Consider the following 15,690-nt stretch of genomic DNA (forward strand, 5'->3'; position numbering starts at 1 on the left):
TGCAATAAACACCCCATTATAAGTGTGGTGATCTGCAAGATATTGGAATATAGTGACACAATTTCCTATATAAAAAGCTATGTGTGCAATACACAGGGAACTAAATACACTGGTACACCCATAGGAAAATGTGGTGCACTATAGTGGTAAACTGTACTGCGCGACGGATCAAATCTTTGTTTTGTTTTTGCTTGATGAATGTTTGGTTGATTTGAGCATTACAAGTGAACTTATCAAGTGGAGAGTGACACTTGGAGATTACTACAGTATGTGTAGTAATCTTTCTTATTTTAACAACAAAGGAGAAACATAACATATAAATGCAAACCAATCTCAATGTGCAATACCCAGTAAAGCCAAGGGCCAGTTATTATTTTATTTTTTTATTTATTTGTTTATCGTTTGTTCCAAACCATTACAAAATTAGCAATATGGAAGACATATTAGAATGAGTTCAACCAAATAACAAATATACTGACAGACCCAGTTATGACCTGATTATAAAAAAGTTACCACCTCACCTCCTTCCATTCATTGATACAGAAGATCCTGTATGAGTCGTTCCCATATTTCCCAATTCCGTGTAGTTCTATTGGATACCGCCACTTTTTGGTAAGATACTCATCTGGCAAATAAAAGGGAAAAGCATCAATGTGCTACACAAAAGCAGATTACCATTTTTTTATTTTTTATTTGTTTGGGTCAGCTCTGAGCTTTACAAAAACATCGAACAATATTTAAAGCTTAAAAAGTCATTAGCATTAACAAAAAAAACAGAGCAAACAATAAAAAACCAGTAACAATCAGTAAAAGGAGTTAAACAGGCAGTTACTACACAGCAGAAAAGAAAAAAGAAAAAAGAGAAAAAAGAACGAGAAAAAAGAAAAGGAAGCCAGGAGATCGCGAAAACCTGCAAAGCAGATTACCATTTTAAGATTGATTGGATTTTTCCAAGCTTTTCTCAATAGGTCTGATCTGGTAAATAGTAGTGTCCATATGCAGCAGGCTGGTTTTTGCATGCTCTGAAGATGTGAAAGCCACTGACTTCCCACATGAAACCCTGGTGTTATGAGCTGTACACTATTCCTTAACCTCCCCCACATGGTGTACCACACCTCCCCACCTCTCACTGGACACCTATTGGGTACAAATTAGTGGGAGTAGTAATTTATAGATTTTTGGGACAGGCTCTATTGAAATACCTGTTTTGAGACCAGGTAATTGGATTTTATTTCCCTCAGATGGTATCAGCACCTCTACTCCAACGCGCCGCTCTGACACTAGTCAGAAACTATTTTGCCATACTCACCTGAAACAAAGAATAATTTACAGAAGGGAGGTAGATTGCCAGATCTATGGTTAATGGGCCTTTTAGTAACATGTACCTGAAGATCTTTATTATCAGGAACTGCTAAATTCCAAAACTAGAGGCTAGTCAACAGTATTCAGATCTTTAGGCAAATACTTAACTCATATTCTATTCTGTGCAACATTTGGGAACTTAATCCCCCAAAATTCCCAGTTGCGTAGAGGCGGATTACAACATCGGAACATGCCACATTCATAAAGTGGCTCCAGAAGTGCTTACGCAAAGCCTGTTTGTGTCTTTTAGTGCCAGTTCAACCAGCGACTCTATCGGTCAACCACCAGATCCATTAATTAGGTGTGCAAACATTCTACATTCCACACCTTTTGTGATTGGGGTGGGCTGCCCCGACTTTTGTTGAAGATGACACGTTTCCATAACTCCCTTCAAATGACCCCTGTTCCACATTTTGACTATACCATTAGGAACTGTGCTGAATGTGACGAATCCCAGGATGTCAGGGAGCTGAGACCGCTACCCGATAGTCCCCCTGGGGGTGGTACTCAGTGGGTGGATCTCATGGGGAGGGAAAACCCCTACGAGACAAGGGACAACACCTTGGGAGATGCACAGTATAATTCCCCTACAGCCCAACCTCCCTCACCTTGTTACCCTGCACAGGACATAGTCCCGCATCTATGTATGTCTGCAGAGTGGACAATGTTACTTCCCTGGGGGAAAAAATGAGACGAGGAAGACCAAGATGCGCAGACTAGATGCCATAGAACGGCTGGTACTGTTCATGTCATTAAAAGGGAAGAAGGACTGGGAAGGGAGAGCGGCCCTCCCAGGAGGAAGCAGGAGATTCAAATGCTGGCAGCTGTAGGAGACGGGATGCTGCCAGTACTGAGAACAGTTCAATGTCGTTTTGTCAACACTTGTTCTGACTTCTGGACTGCCACATTCCGAGTATGCCTGCTGGAACCGCTGTGCCCAACAGGTCTGACCCTGCTGGGCACAGCGGCCACGGTAGTCAGACCTGTCACGGATGAACTGCAACGGTGCCTGTGCTTCCGAGTCCACACTCCCATAGAGTCCTGTGGGACTGTATGGGAATGGGGACTTACATTTTACCACTGCCTGACTTTCCGTGCTACCGGGGTTGTAATCTCCCGGTGGCACAGGGAAGTCAGGCGCTGGTAAATATTTACGGATCCGGCGGCATCCGTGACGAGGCTCACTGTCTTTAAAATTTTGAAATGTTTTTGGGAAACTATACCACAATTTAAACAATTTGTTTAACAAAAAAGCCTATTCTTTAAGAAGGCACTTGTCTTAAAGGTGGGCAGAACTGATGTGACACAGAGAAGATTGGGTATGTTAGCAGATACAGATTTATTAGGAATAGTTAAAATGTTTGGGATAATGTAGGATGAAAAATCAATGAAAAAAACAACAACAGGATGACTTCTCCTTATAGTTCCAACATCCTGCATCCTTTACCAGGATGTACAGTCAGTTCTCAGTCACTCACATTCTAGGGGTATAAGTGCCTCCACACTTCTTTCTTGTCTTCTGTTTCCATTGATTAAAGTCGCCTGCTCTTCATCCTGGACTCCTGGGAAACCCTTTCTCCAAGGTCTCAGTGCCCTGTTGCACCTGCAAGTTAAGCAGGGCTAGGTATGGTACAGCATCGAATGGATGAGCTGGGCTATGACCTGTGTCTTATACTAGCTCCCTTCCTGTCTCAGGGTTCTGGTTTTAGTCCCTATCATCTCGTTCTCATCTAGCTCCTTGATGGGTTGCAACTGTCTTGTGCCTAAGGGTTCCTCTTCTATCCTCATACTCTCATCTCGGCTGCTCTTCTATTCCTTCTCATGCACCTTTTTGATGCTTCACAAAATGCTGTTACCTCCACTCCCCTCAACTTTCTCTTGTCAGGTTGATAGTGTTCCTGGTCCTCTTTCTTAATAGTCCTCTCCCCTGAAATCTCCTCTGACTACATCCTTACAGCTCTCTAGTTGCTTTCTCTGTTGTTGCTAGAATCTATGTCTACCTCCTCACTTCCTTTGACATTTCTCCCACTCTCCTACTAATGTCTCCTCTCCTCACCTAGTCTAATGCCTTTCACAAGGCACTCTTCGTCTCTCCCAATGTTTTCCTTATAGTACCTCAAGTTTCCTTCCTCTCCATCACCTCCAGATTCCTTTCTGTATCACTCTCCTTCCTCCCCTCACTAAATACTCCCTTACTCCTGCAGATGTTCTTCCTCTTCCTCTACCCTCCTCTCCAATTTACCTTTACCTGCTACTACTTCTGCTCTCTGACCTTTCCTCTTCAGGCTCCTTCTTCCAGCTTTCTCATCCAGCATGCTCCAATCTTGCTTCTCTTGTGACTCCAAACATTGCCTAAACTATAGTAAGCTATATTGGATACTGGCCACTCCTCAGGGACTTCCCCAACTCAATTCTCCTGAGGTAAGTATATCTATTATAGGGGTAACCAGATTTGTGAAATTTGCTTAGGGAGCAGATCTCCTCCAGTACCTGCTGCCATGCACCCATGTTCTAGGGAAAGCAGTGCAATCCTTTAATAGGGTTGTCTTCCACTTTAGATTGTCTTTCAAGGAATGCACGGAGGAGAGCTGCTGCCTGATAGAGTATGTGTCACAGGTTTCCCCCCTTCTCACCTGTCTGTGTGAAGACTGGACGTATGGTTTCAACAAAGAAGTGTGAAAAACTGGGTGGATCCTCTTCCAGGATTCTGGTAGTTTGAGTCGAAAGGCCACTGGGTTAATGATTTCCTTTATGGAAAAAGGGCCATAGTACATCGAGGCAGTATTTTCGAGGATAGCCAGACCTTATCACCCACTGAGTATAAAGGCCCTGGCCTTCTTTTGGAGTCCGCATAATGCCTGGTGTTTGTTCGGGCCTTTTCAAGGTGTTCTTTGGCTTCTCTGTGTACGTTGATGAGGGTTTCAATCCAGGAGTCAACTGTAGGAACTGGGGTAGGATATGGGAGTATGGATGGTAGAACCGAAGGATGAAATCCTTGGCTACAGAAAAAGGGGCTGGTTTTGACAGCCGAGTGATCCGAATTATTTTATGTGAATTAAGCCAGGGGTATTAGAAGTGACCAATCGTCCTGGACCTTGGTGGTAAAGCAGCGAAGATATTGCTCCAGGGTTTAGTTCACGCGTTCAGTCGCTCCATTGGTCTGTGGATGATAACCTGAGGATAGCGCACGTTGTATTCCTAGTATACAACATAAGTGTTTCCAGAACTGAGATATGTACTGAGGTCCTCTGTCTGATATGATCTTGGAGGGTAGTCCGTGAAGTTGGAATATATGTTCCAGGAAGATCCCAGCGAGTTCAGAGGAAGATGGTAGTTTATATAAAGGGTTTATAGTCACAATACCGAAAAAATAATCTCGAACTACCAAAATCTCGAAAAAAAATATCGAAAAATAAAATATCGAAAATATATACATCTCATTAAAAGGGTCAATATCTCGAATACGTATATGTCGAAAAAAAAAACCTGAACATGCATAAATAGAAATAAAGAAAAAAAAATAAGCATTTTATGATGGGGGGTTCCCCCCCCAACCCCCTTCCCTGTCCACCACCCCCTTACCCGGCACCCCGCTACCCCCAGACCCTCCCCCCCACCCCACCACCCACCCTACTGTCAACATACGTATTAGAATCAAGAGTTTAGAAGGGGTTAAACTGATAGGTGAAAAGCAAGAGTAAAGAACCTTGTTCAGGAACCAAGATTGGAATGACGATATTGCCAAACCGTGATTACCTGACAGGACGACATTTGATGCTGTACTGCGGGAAATCGCTTGAGTTTACTTCGCAAAACACCAGGTACTATTTATAAAACAATGAAGTGGAATAACAGTAAAAAAACATATTACTTAGAGATATATGACAGAAAACGTTTCTTACGTTTGTTTTAGAATACAAAATGGAATTAGTGACAAACCAAAAGGGAGGAAAACAGCTGACATTAAATGGATACGTTTACCATAAGGAATATGAGAAGAATGAGCGTGTATACTGGAAATGCGCCGAATATAAAAGAAATAAATGCACGGCTCGAGCTATTACTGAGGGAACAAATGTGCACAGTAAAAACAAACATAATCATCTACCGGACCAATCTAATATTATAATGAAAAAAACCTCTCAGAGCTAAAAAGAAAGGCTGAAGAAAGTCTCGGGGAACCAAGTGGCTCGGTTGTGTCAAAAGTATGTGACCATTTACCAATACATATCGCTGCACAGTTACCAGGTGAGAGGTTAATGCAACGGACAATAAACAGAGCTAGAAAACAAAAAGAAAATATGCCACCTGTACCAAGGCTTTTTGAAGACATTAAAATCCCAGATGTATTTAAAACAACAAAAAATGGAGACATTTTTCACCAAGCGACAATTGATTTAAACCGCGAAAAAATATTAATATTCGCCACTGCAAGTAATTTCCACCATCTGACTAACAGTGAAAAATGGCAAAGTGACGCAACTTTTAAAGTATGCCCGCAGCCATTCCTCCAGTTTTATACCATTCATGGCACAATAAACGGCAAGACAATTCCACTTGTGTATATATTAATGCCGAAAAAGACTGAAGAGGCGTACAGAATCGTTTTTGATAAAATAAAACAATCGATCCCTGAGGCAAACCCAACTACAATAATCATGGATTACGAGACAGCACAAATCAACGGTTTTAAATCAATTTTCGAAAATACACAAATTCAAGGATGTTTTTTCCACTTCACACAGAGTATATGGCGCAAAATGCAGAAATTAGGTCTAAACACAAAATACACGGAGGACAGTTGCTACCAGTTTAATATTAAAAAACTTTTTGCATTGGCTTTTGTACAAATAGATTATGTAACTGAATTTTATGAACATTTAATTGACAGTACTTTTTACAAAAATCATGAGGAAGAATTTAGTGATCTATTAGACTATTTTGAAAAATCATGGATTGGACAATTAACCAGAAGTGGCACAAGAAGAAGGCCAAAATACCCATTACATTTTTGGAATTGTTATCAGGCAACCCTAGAAAAAACACCTAGAACGAATAACGCCCTGGAGGGATGGCACAGCAGGTTAAACAAACAATTTAACATCAATAACCCCACGTTGTGGCATTTTTTACGCGACTTGCAAGATGAAGAACAACACCAACAATTTAAATTGGCACAAACCGTTTCCTTAACTAACCAGGCACAACCGAGAAAAAAATACAGAGACTATGAAGGAAAACTGATACAGTTAATAGAAGCTTTTGACCCCCAAAATAAAGAAACCTTCTTAGACTCTATAGCGTTCAACTTGAAATGTTAAAAAAAATTACTCACGTTTCAGATAAAGGTGCAGTCCATTGTGCCATGGCGATAGTGATTGCGAATAAAACATCCTGGTGATGCAAAATACAGGAACTGGAACGGCAATCCATTGGAAATAAACCCAAAAAAAACCATCAAAAAAATCAAAATACACATCCAGGAAAAACACGTTCGCGAAAGAGAAAAACCATCCTTACCTAAAAAAAGCCAAGAAATATTCGAGTACCCATCCAGGAAAAACTCGATCGAAATAAAAAAATCACCAAGAAAATCTGTGGGAAAAAACAAGAAAAGTCCTCATGCAGACATAAAAGCCAATGCTAATCCAGAAAAAAACCATGTTGTAGCCATAATCCGTAATCCAGCGACTGCAAGTAAATCCACTGGAAATCCATAATTCATCAAATCGAGGAAATCCTGTAGAAATCCACAGTCCATGTAATCCGAGTAAATCCAGTGAAAAAAAGGCAATCCAAGGAAAAAAAAAAGAAAAATCCATGAAAATCCAGGAACAGCTTGCAGGAGACGCGACCGCAGCAGAAACCGATAGAATATGAACTTTAAAAATGACGCTTATGTTTTACGTAGGACTACGTAACGTGGATTTAAATAAGTAAACAAACAAAAGGTTAAAATATATACAACTGTTATTATTGATGCAATAGCACCATCAAGAGGAAAATAGATGTATTACATGTTAAAAATATTACTCAGTTTAACATACAATATCTGTAAGCTTATATTAATATATATATAAATGTATTAAATAATGTTATATTATAATACTTTTCATATAGTGTATTTTACTTTAGAAAAAGTTAAAGTTATTAACTAAAATAAAAAGAATAAAAAGTATGGTTTTTACTTACCTTTGAGATTGACATAAATTCGAGATTGCTCGAAAAACTTTGAGATTGTGACTTTCGAGATTTTTTATTTTCGGTCAAATAAATTCGAGATTTTATTTTTCGATATTTAGAAATTCTAGATTTTGACTGACCACCTATATAAAGGTGTAAAATGAGCCATGTGTGTGAATAAATCAATGGTAACCATGATAGTTGTGTATCCCCTGGAAGGTAGTAATTCCACAATAAAGCCTGTAGCGATGAATTCCCAAGGTCTTGTTGGCAGTGCTGGTTGGAGCAAGAGATCCGCCGGTTTCTTGTTATCATGCTTGTTTTGAGTGCAGACTGCACAGGTTTGGATGTAATGCTGGACGTCATCCTTCATCTTCGGCCACCAAAATTGCCTTTGTATTAGACAGAGAGTATTGGTGATGCCACGGTGTCCTGAATGAAGAGTATCATGACATAGACTTGTGATCTTTTGTCGTAGTCTCTGTGTGGGGATGACCAGGACATTATCCTTGAACAAATATCCGTCCTTTGTCTTGAGATTCCATCGATTCTTCCCAATAAACTCCTTCCAGATCCCAGAGGACTGGGTTTGGATCCGAATGTCTTCTAGGAGACTGATTGCTTGGGCAACAAATATTGTGTTGGGAAACATCTTTGGGAATTTCGTAGTCAGGATGTCGGGATAAGGCATCAGCAATTATATGGTGTGTTCCAGGAACATGATGGATTTGAAACTGGTACTGGGCAAAGAAGAAGGCCCAACGGGCTTGACGACTGTTCCTACATTCCAGGGATTGCAGGACTTGTAGATTCCGATGGTCCGTGCGGACTTAAACAGGATGTTCTTCTCCCAGGAGTAGATGACGCCAGTCTGTGAAGGATTGACGGATCGCTAACAGTTCCTTTTTCCAAAACAGAATAGTGGGTTTCGCTAGGCGTCAGGGTGTTCTAATTTGTCATCAAATTCCTGTTTAAAGGACTGCTCCGATGGCATAGTTAGAGGTATCCGTTTCCACTAGGAAGGGTCGATCAATGTCAGGTTGAGCCAAGATGGGGACTTGTGAAAACTCTGACTTCAACCGTTGAAAGGCCTCATCCTGTACTGTTGTCCAGTGAAAGGGAGTATCCTTCTTCAACAATGTAATGATCGGATGTACTATCTCTGAAAAGGAAGGTATGAATTTCCGGTAGAAGTTGGCAAGCCCCAGGAAGGATTGGATCTGTTTCACAGTAGTTGGAACAGGTCAGGATAGAATGGAGTCTACTTTGGAGTGGTCCATTCCAATTCCCTCTGGGCTAAGGACAAATCCGAGACAGTGAACAGTAGACACATGGAAAAGGCATTTCTCGGGTTTAGCCAGGAGCTTATGTTCACGTAGACGCTGCAAGACTGCTTTAACATGTTCTTCATGCTTCAGATGGTCCTTGGAGTATATCAGTATGTCGTCCAGGTAAACTATGACGAAGAGGAACAGCATATCAGAGAACACCCGGTCCATAAAACGTTGGAAGACTGCTGGGGCATTGGCAAGTCTGAAGGGCATAACCAAGTATTCAAAATGACCAAAGGGTGTTCTAAAGGCTGTTTTCCATTCGTCACCTTCCTTTATACGGATCAGATGGTAGGCACCTCTGAGATCTAATTTCGTGAACACCACAGCTCCTCTTACCGCTTCCAGGATATCTGAGATCAAGGGCAATGGGTAGCGGTCCTTGAGGGTGCATTGATTAAGACCACGATAATCAAGGCAAGGCCTAAGCTCCTTGGTATTCTTCTTGGGGACAAAAAACAACGAAGCTCCCGCCAGGGATTTGGATGGTCGTATAGTACCATTTTCCAGGTTGGTATCCAGGTATTCTCAAAGGGCTCTATTCTCAGGTTCTGATAGAATGAACATCCTTCCAAAGGGAATCACTGCTGAGGGTTCAGTATCAATAGTGCAGTCTTCAGGTCTGTGAGGGGGTAAGGCCTGAACTATGGCAGTCAAGAACGCATCAGTGTAATCCTGATAGGCCCTGGGAACCTGGATGATATTTGAGACAGTAACTGGGCTTTGCTGGTCAGTTTGCGTATCGTCAGAGGGTCTTGACGAGGAATCTAGGGATAGACAGTGGGGCAAACAATGTTCTGACCCAAGAAACAAGGATCCTGCCACCGAGTTAATGTAGGGTTTGTGCTTCTGTAACCAGGGCATACCCAGTACCATTGGGTAATGGGCAGATCTTATGGTGTCGAATTTGATCCTCTCTTGATGGTGGTTTATAGAAAGCAGGATCTCTTTGGTTTGAAGGCTTATGGGTCCTGAAGAGAGAGGTCTTCCATCGATAGCCTCTACAGGTTGCATGATGTCTTGTGTTTCATATGGAATGTTGTGGGTAGTGACCCAATCATGATCTATGAATATCCCCATGGCCCAACAATCCACTAATGCCAGAATGGAATAGATTTATTTCTTGGAAGGCGATAGAAAGGCCTGCAGAATGACAAGATTGTTTTGTCCAGTAGAGTTCAAGGATGGAATAGATGTGGAGCAGACATCTCTCTCCCAAAGCTGTGCTCCATCTAGGATCGGGAGCTGGCATTTCCTGAACGCCATGCAGGGGCAATAGGACATTCTCTCACAAGATGTTTATCAGAGGCACAGTACATGCACAGCACAGTGTGAATTCGTTGCATCCTTTCTTGTGGAGTTATGGATCCGCAGAAGGCTCCTAGTTGCATGGGTTCTGGGTCTGTGGTCAGTGAAGGAGCGGGCTCAGGTCTAGGGGAGGGTTCTGTAGAGGTCTTTTGGTAGGGCATTTTAGTCTTCTTCTTTTCCACCTTTCTTTCCTGGATACGAAAGTCTATTTGTAAGGAGAGATCCATGAGAGCCTGGAAGGAACCTGGGCGAGCTACCCTGGCTAGCTCATCTTTTATCTCCTCGTTCAACCCTCGTCGAAAGAGGGTAACACAGGCCTCAGAGGACCAGTCTGCTTCCTTGGCAAGTTGCTTGAAGCGTGTTACATAGGTAAGCATATCCTGGGATCCTCGCTGGAAGTCCAATAGGCGTTCTTGGGCACTGTACACCTGTTCTGGGCGGTCAAACATGGTCTTTAGCGCCCGTACAAAACCATCATAGTCATCCAGGAGGGCATCACCCGAATTAACTAAGGGAGTTGCCCAAGTTAATGCATTCCCGGAAAGATGTGAAATCATAAAGCCCACTCTTGCCCTGTGGGTGGAGAAGTAGTAGGGCTTAAAGGTAAAGTGCACTAAACACGAATCAAGGAAGCCACAAAGGTTCTTTGATGAGCCCTGTGCGTGTGGGGTATGTCTATAACTGGGTTGCGCGGGAAGTTTCACACGCGATAGGCCCTGTGCGAGTGGGGTACGTGAATAACTGGGCTTCGTGGGAAGTTTCACACGCGATTGGCCCTGTGCAAGTGGGATACGTGTATAACTGGGGTTCGCGGGAAGTTTCACACGCGATTTTGCTGTCAGAGCAGGGTATGTGAATTCCGGGGGTGCACAGCAAGTCTTACACGTGAATTGGTAGTGTGGGTCCTCCCAGGTGTTCCATCTATACCCTCCACGGCCCCTGCAGGCAGCTCACACCACAGGGGACTACCCTGCACCCCTGCTCAAGTCCCGCAGGCAGCCCATCCACCATGGGCATGCCCCCCAGCCAAGCCACATGTCACCTTGCCCTAGTGATCACCAACTCATGTCCCCCAGCACCCCCACCCCCAGCAGTCAGGGGCACCTGCCAGCAGGCCCCCACTCATGTCCCACATATGTCCCCCAGCAGCCCCACCCCCAGCAGTCAGGGGCACCTGCCAGCAGGCTCCCACTCATGTCCCCCAGCACCCCCACCCCCCAGCAGTCAGGGGCACCTGCCAGCAGGCCCCCACTCATGTCCCCCAGCAACCCCACCCCCCAGCAGTCAGGGGCACCTGCCAGCAGGCCCCCACTCATGTCCCACACATGTCCCCCAGCACCTCGACCCCCCAGCAGTCAGGGGCACCTGCCAGCAGGCCCCCACTCATGTCCCCCAGCACCCCCACCCCCCAGCAGTCAGGGGCACCTGCCAGCAGGCCCCCACTCATGTCTCATTTGTCCCCCAGCACCCCCATCCCCCAGCAGTGAGGGGCACCTGCCAGCAGGCCATCACTCATGTCCTCCAGCACCCCCACCCCCCAGCATTCAGGTGCACCGGCCAGCAGGCCCCCACTCATGTCCCACACATGTCCCCCAGCACCCCCACCCCCCAGCAGTGAGGGGCACCTGCCAGCAGGCCCCCACTCATGTCCCCCAGCACCCCCACCCCCCAGCAGTCAGGGGCACCTGCCAGCAGGCCCCCACTCATGTCTCACTCATGTCCCCCAGCACCCCCACCCCCTAGCAGTGAGGGGCACCTGCCAGCAGGCCTCCACTCATGTCCCACACATGTCCCCCAACACCACCACCCCTTAGCAGTTAGGGGCACCTGCCAGCAGGCCCCCACTCATGTCCCCCAGCACCCCCACCCCCATCAGTCAGGGGCACCTGCCAGCAGGCCCCCACTCATGTCCCACTCATGTCCCCCAGCAACCCCATCCACCAGCAGTGAGGGGCACCTGCCAGCAGGCCCCCACACATGTCCCCCAGCACCCCCACCCCCCAGCAGTCAGGGGCACCTGCCAGCAGGCCTCCACTCATGTTGCACATCTGTCCCCCAGCACCCCCACCCCCCAGCAGTGAGGGGCACCTGCCAGCAGGCCCCCACTCATGTCCCCCAGCACCCCCACCCCCCAGCAGTCAGGGGCACCTGCCAGCAGGCCCCCACTAATGTCCCACTCATGTCCCCCAGCACCCCCACCCCCCAGCAGTGAGGGGCACCTGCCAGCAGGCCCCCACTCATGTCCCCCAGGACCCCCACCCCCAGCAGTCAGGGGCACCTGCCAGCTGGCCTCCACTCATGTCCCACACATGTCTGTCCCCCAGCACCCCCACCCCCCAGCAGTCAGGGGCACCTGCCAGCAGGCCTCTACTCATGTCCCCCAGCACCCACGTCATGACGATCCTCAATCATGGGCCTCATGGCCACCCACATCACACCCCACGCCACCCCAGCCCAAAGACCCAACCAAGTATTGCATCCACCCACAGAGAAATGGCCATTACATGATACAACCCGAATGGCAAGTATTTACATGAACACATGTCCGTCACACACACACAATGGGTGCAAGTGAATGTGAAAACCCATATCATGATATGCATGAAACCAATGAGAGAATACCACACATCGAAGTATGAAACAAAAATGTATTGAACACAACATGAATGTAATGAAAAAAAATCACTCAATAATGGGAAAAAGAAATAAAATGCAGCATGTCCGGAAAAGAATAAAAAATATGAAATCAGAATCCCAAGAAATTCAAATGAAAATGTGTCCAAAGTCTCAGTCCAACAAAACAAATCCAAGGAAAAAAAAAATATGAAATCCATTGCGCCATGGTGAAATTAAAATAAAAGCGAGAAACATCCACTGTTCAACTATATACAAATCACCAATCCAGGGTCCATGAGCCCAACAAATGAAATGAAACCTACAAAAAACACTACCTAATAAAGAACTATATACAAAAATGTGGTGCATTGTCTAAGCGGCCCAAAATAAACAAAAACAGAAAGGAAACCTAACACTATCTAACTATTTACAATGGCAGCGGGCTAGTCCGACGGCTTACTTTTTGATGTCCCGGGCCAGGGCATCATCGAACTCCCGCTCAATGTCCTGGAGGCGATCCTCTTCCATGGCCCGAGGGTTCGCAGGGACGACGACATGTTCACCTCCCACTCCCTGCGAATTGCCTTGAGGCACTCGGCCCGCCTCAGGGCCCTCCGCATGGAGTTCTCCACCCTGACCATTGTGAGCCGTGCCTCTTCCGCCCGCTGCCGCTCCGCATCTATGGCGTGGCCCAACCGCTGCCACACGGAAGACACTTGAAATCCGGCGTCCTCCTGCCCTATGGCCGATGCCTGCCCCTCCGATGTTGAAGGCCCCGAGCCATCATTGCTCCCACCATGTTGCTGCTGCTGTGCCTGTGCCTGCGCCCTGGCTCTTGCTGCCTGCACGTCCTCCTCCGGCTGGAGTGCAGTTGTCCTGATGGCCACCCCTGCTGGACGTCGGACTCCCGACTGTGGAAGGGATGTGTCCTCCACCAGCCTGGCCGCTGGGTCAGGGGCAGCTCCACAGGGTACCAAGTTGATACATGGGTGGGAAGATGGCATGAAGGACGACTGGCGCGTAGGGGGTTCAGGTGAGGAGGGAGTCGCAAGAAGGTCCAGCACACGGAGGAATCCAGCACCGGTGACCCGTCCCAGTAGGTCAACGTGGTCAAAGAGGCATTCGAGACGGCATGCAGTCTCTCCACGAAAAGACTGCAGGTCACCTCGCATAAGTGACACTGTACGTGTGGGCCGCTTTAAAAGGTACGTGTAGGACCCCATTCTCTTGTACGTGCTTTTCGTGGGGAGCGAGTGGGTAAATTCTGTTCTTCTTGTTGGTTCACACGCGATTACTTCACAGCGTTTCAAGTTCGTACTCCCTGTTACCTCTGACAGCGTTCTTTATTTTTTTTGGGCCTGTTTCCTCAAACAGCGTTCACTTCTTCTTTTGTCCTGTCTCCTCAGACAGCATACAGTTCTTCTTTTGGCGGGGGTGTTGCCTACACGCACACGCGCGTTTTTTTCACGTTCTTTTTCCTGGCAGACGGTGAGTCGCGCACGCATTTACCAACTGTGCTTGCCCCGTGTGTCGCATACCCCATCAGAGGTCATTGTAGGCTGCGTGTAACACGCGTACGCTTGTTTTTGTGTTTCTGGGTACCACAGCGTAGTGCGGGTTCATTTTTCCATGCACGTGGTCTACGAGGGGTTGCGTGCACGTTACTTTTTGTTTTTGGGGTGCTTGTGCGTTGCGTGACCCGTCATCTTCCCCCAGGGGTCACAGACAGCCTTGCTAGAGCACTAGGGTATGAATTCCATCTAGCACCCTACCCCTTTCACCCCCAATTGCCCAGGACAATTGTTTACTGCAACTCCCATACGCACAACAGCATCAGTGCCATGGTTTGGAGGCGATCAAGCGGTAAGGGAGGCAAAGGAGGCCAACCTCCAAAAGGTGGGCGTGGTGGGCGCGGTAGGGGACGTGGCCATGATTTGCAGGGTGCCCATGTGTGGAGGACCAATCAGGGACACCCATGCCCACACCCATGGTTGAGGGAAACGTGGCTGACACCATCCTAGCTCAGCCCTTGTTGGACCAGCCCATTGTGGCACCTAACCCGGCACAGGATGACTCCCAGGCTGACTTCCAGGTCAGCAAGTCTAAGCCACGTGTGCCGGTGCAAGTTGGTGTCACCAGGCCACGTGGATCTGGGGCAGCGATGTCATCTGCTGCCCCAAGTAGGCAGGGTGGGGAGGCTGCAGGGGCAGCTGCAGCTCTATCCACCCCAGCTCTGAGTCTCCCAGCCAAGACGGTGTCGGTCCTGGTCCATCAAACTGACGTTGCCCCTGCCAACATTACCCTTCAGGCAATACCTGCACCAAGACCTATGGTCATTGTGCATTCGCACACTCCCAGTACCCAGTCCACCTGCGCTTCTGCCCCTACTGACCAGAGCGGCGCAAGCCACTCAGGCTCTGCTCCACCTTTGAAGAAGAGGAAGAAGGGTGCTCTGGCACTACAGGCCTAGACCCCAGACACGGCTACACAGTCCGGTGCGTCAAGGAAGCCTAGCTTTAATGACCCCAAACTTGATGCACTTGTGACCTATGTGCCGGCACATAGCCGTAAAATGTTGGTGACTGCAGGGTGCAAAACCACACCTGGTCAACGTAGGGCACACTGGCAGACCATCGCGGACCGCATAAGTGCCCTTGGATAGGTGAGGCGCACAGCTGATGATTGCTACAAGCGGTGGAATGACCTGAAACGCAGAGCAAAGAACAAGCTGGCCTCAAATCATGCCGCTACTCTGGTGACTGGCGGTGGGTCTCCACAAGAGGACAACAAACTCACTGAACATGAGTCTGTTGCTGAGACCTTCATCACAGAGGAACAGATCCAAGGTGTGGGAGATCTACCTGGTTACAACGCATTGTCTGGTGAGTGA

The 15,690-nt window shown here is 46.9% G+C and overlaps 1 protein-coding gene across 1 annotated transcript in view; it reads right to left on the bottom strand.

The window, feature by feature from the left end:
• Positions 1–15,690, bottom strand: part of MBD4 (methyl-CpG binding domain 4, DNA glycosylase) — a 172,323-nt gene that overhangs the window by 102,739 nt on the left and 53,894 nt on the right. The window contains exon 4 of the mRNA XM_069646208.1: positions 522–625. Coding sequence (XP_069502309.1) covers positions 522–625 — 104 coding nt within the window. The remainder of the gene's footprint in view (positions 1–521; positions 626–15,690) is intronic.

This window comes from Ambystoma mexicanum, chromosome 2p, assembly GCF_040938575.1.
Source record: "Ambystoma mexicanum isolate Mex_15411 chromosome 2p, UKY_AmexF1_1, whole genome shotgun sequence".
NCBI classification, from domain to species: domain Eukaryota; kingdom Metazoa; phylum Chordata; class Amphibia; order Caudata; family Ambystomatidae; genus Ambystoma; species Ambystoma mexicanum.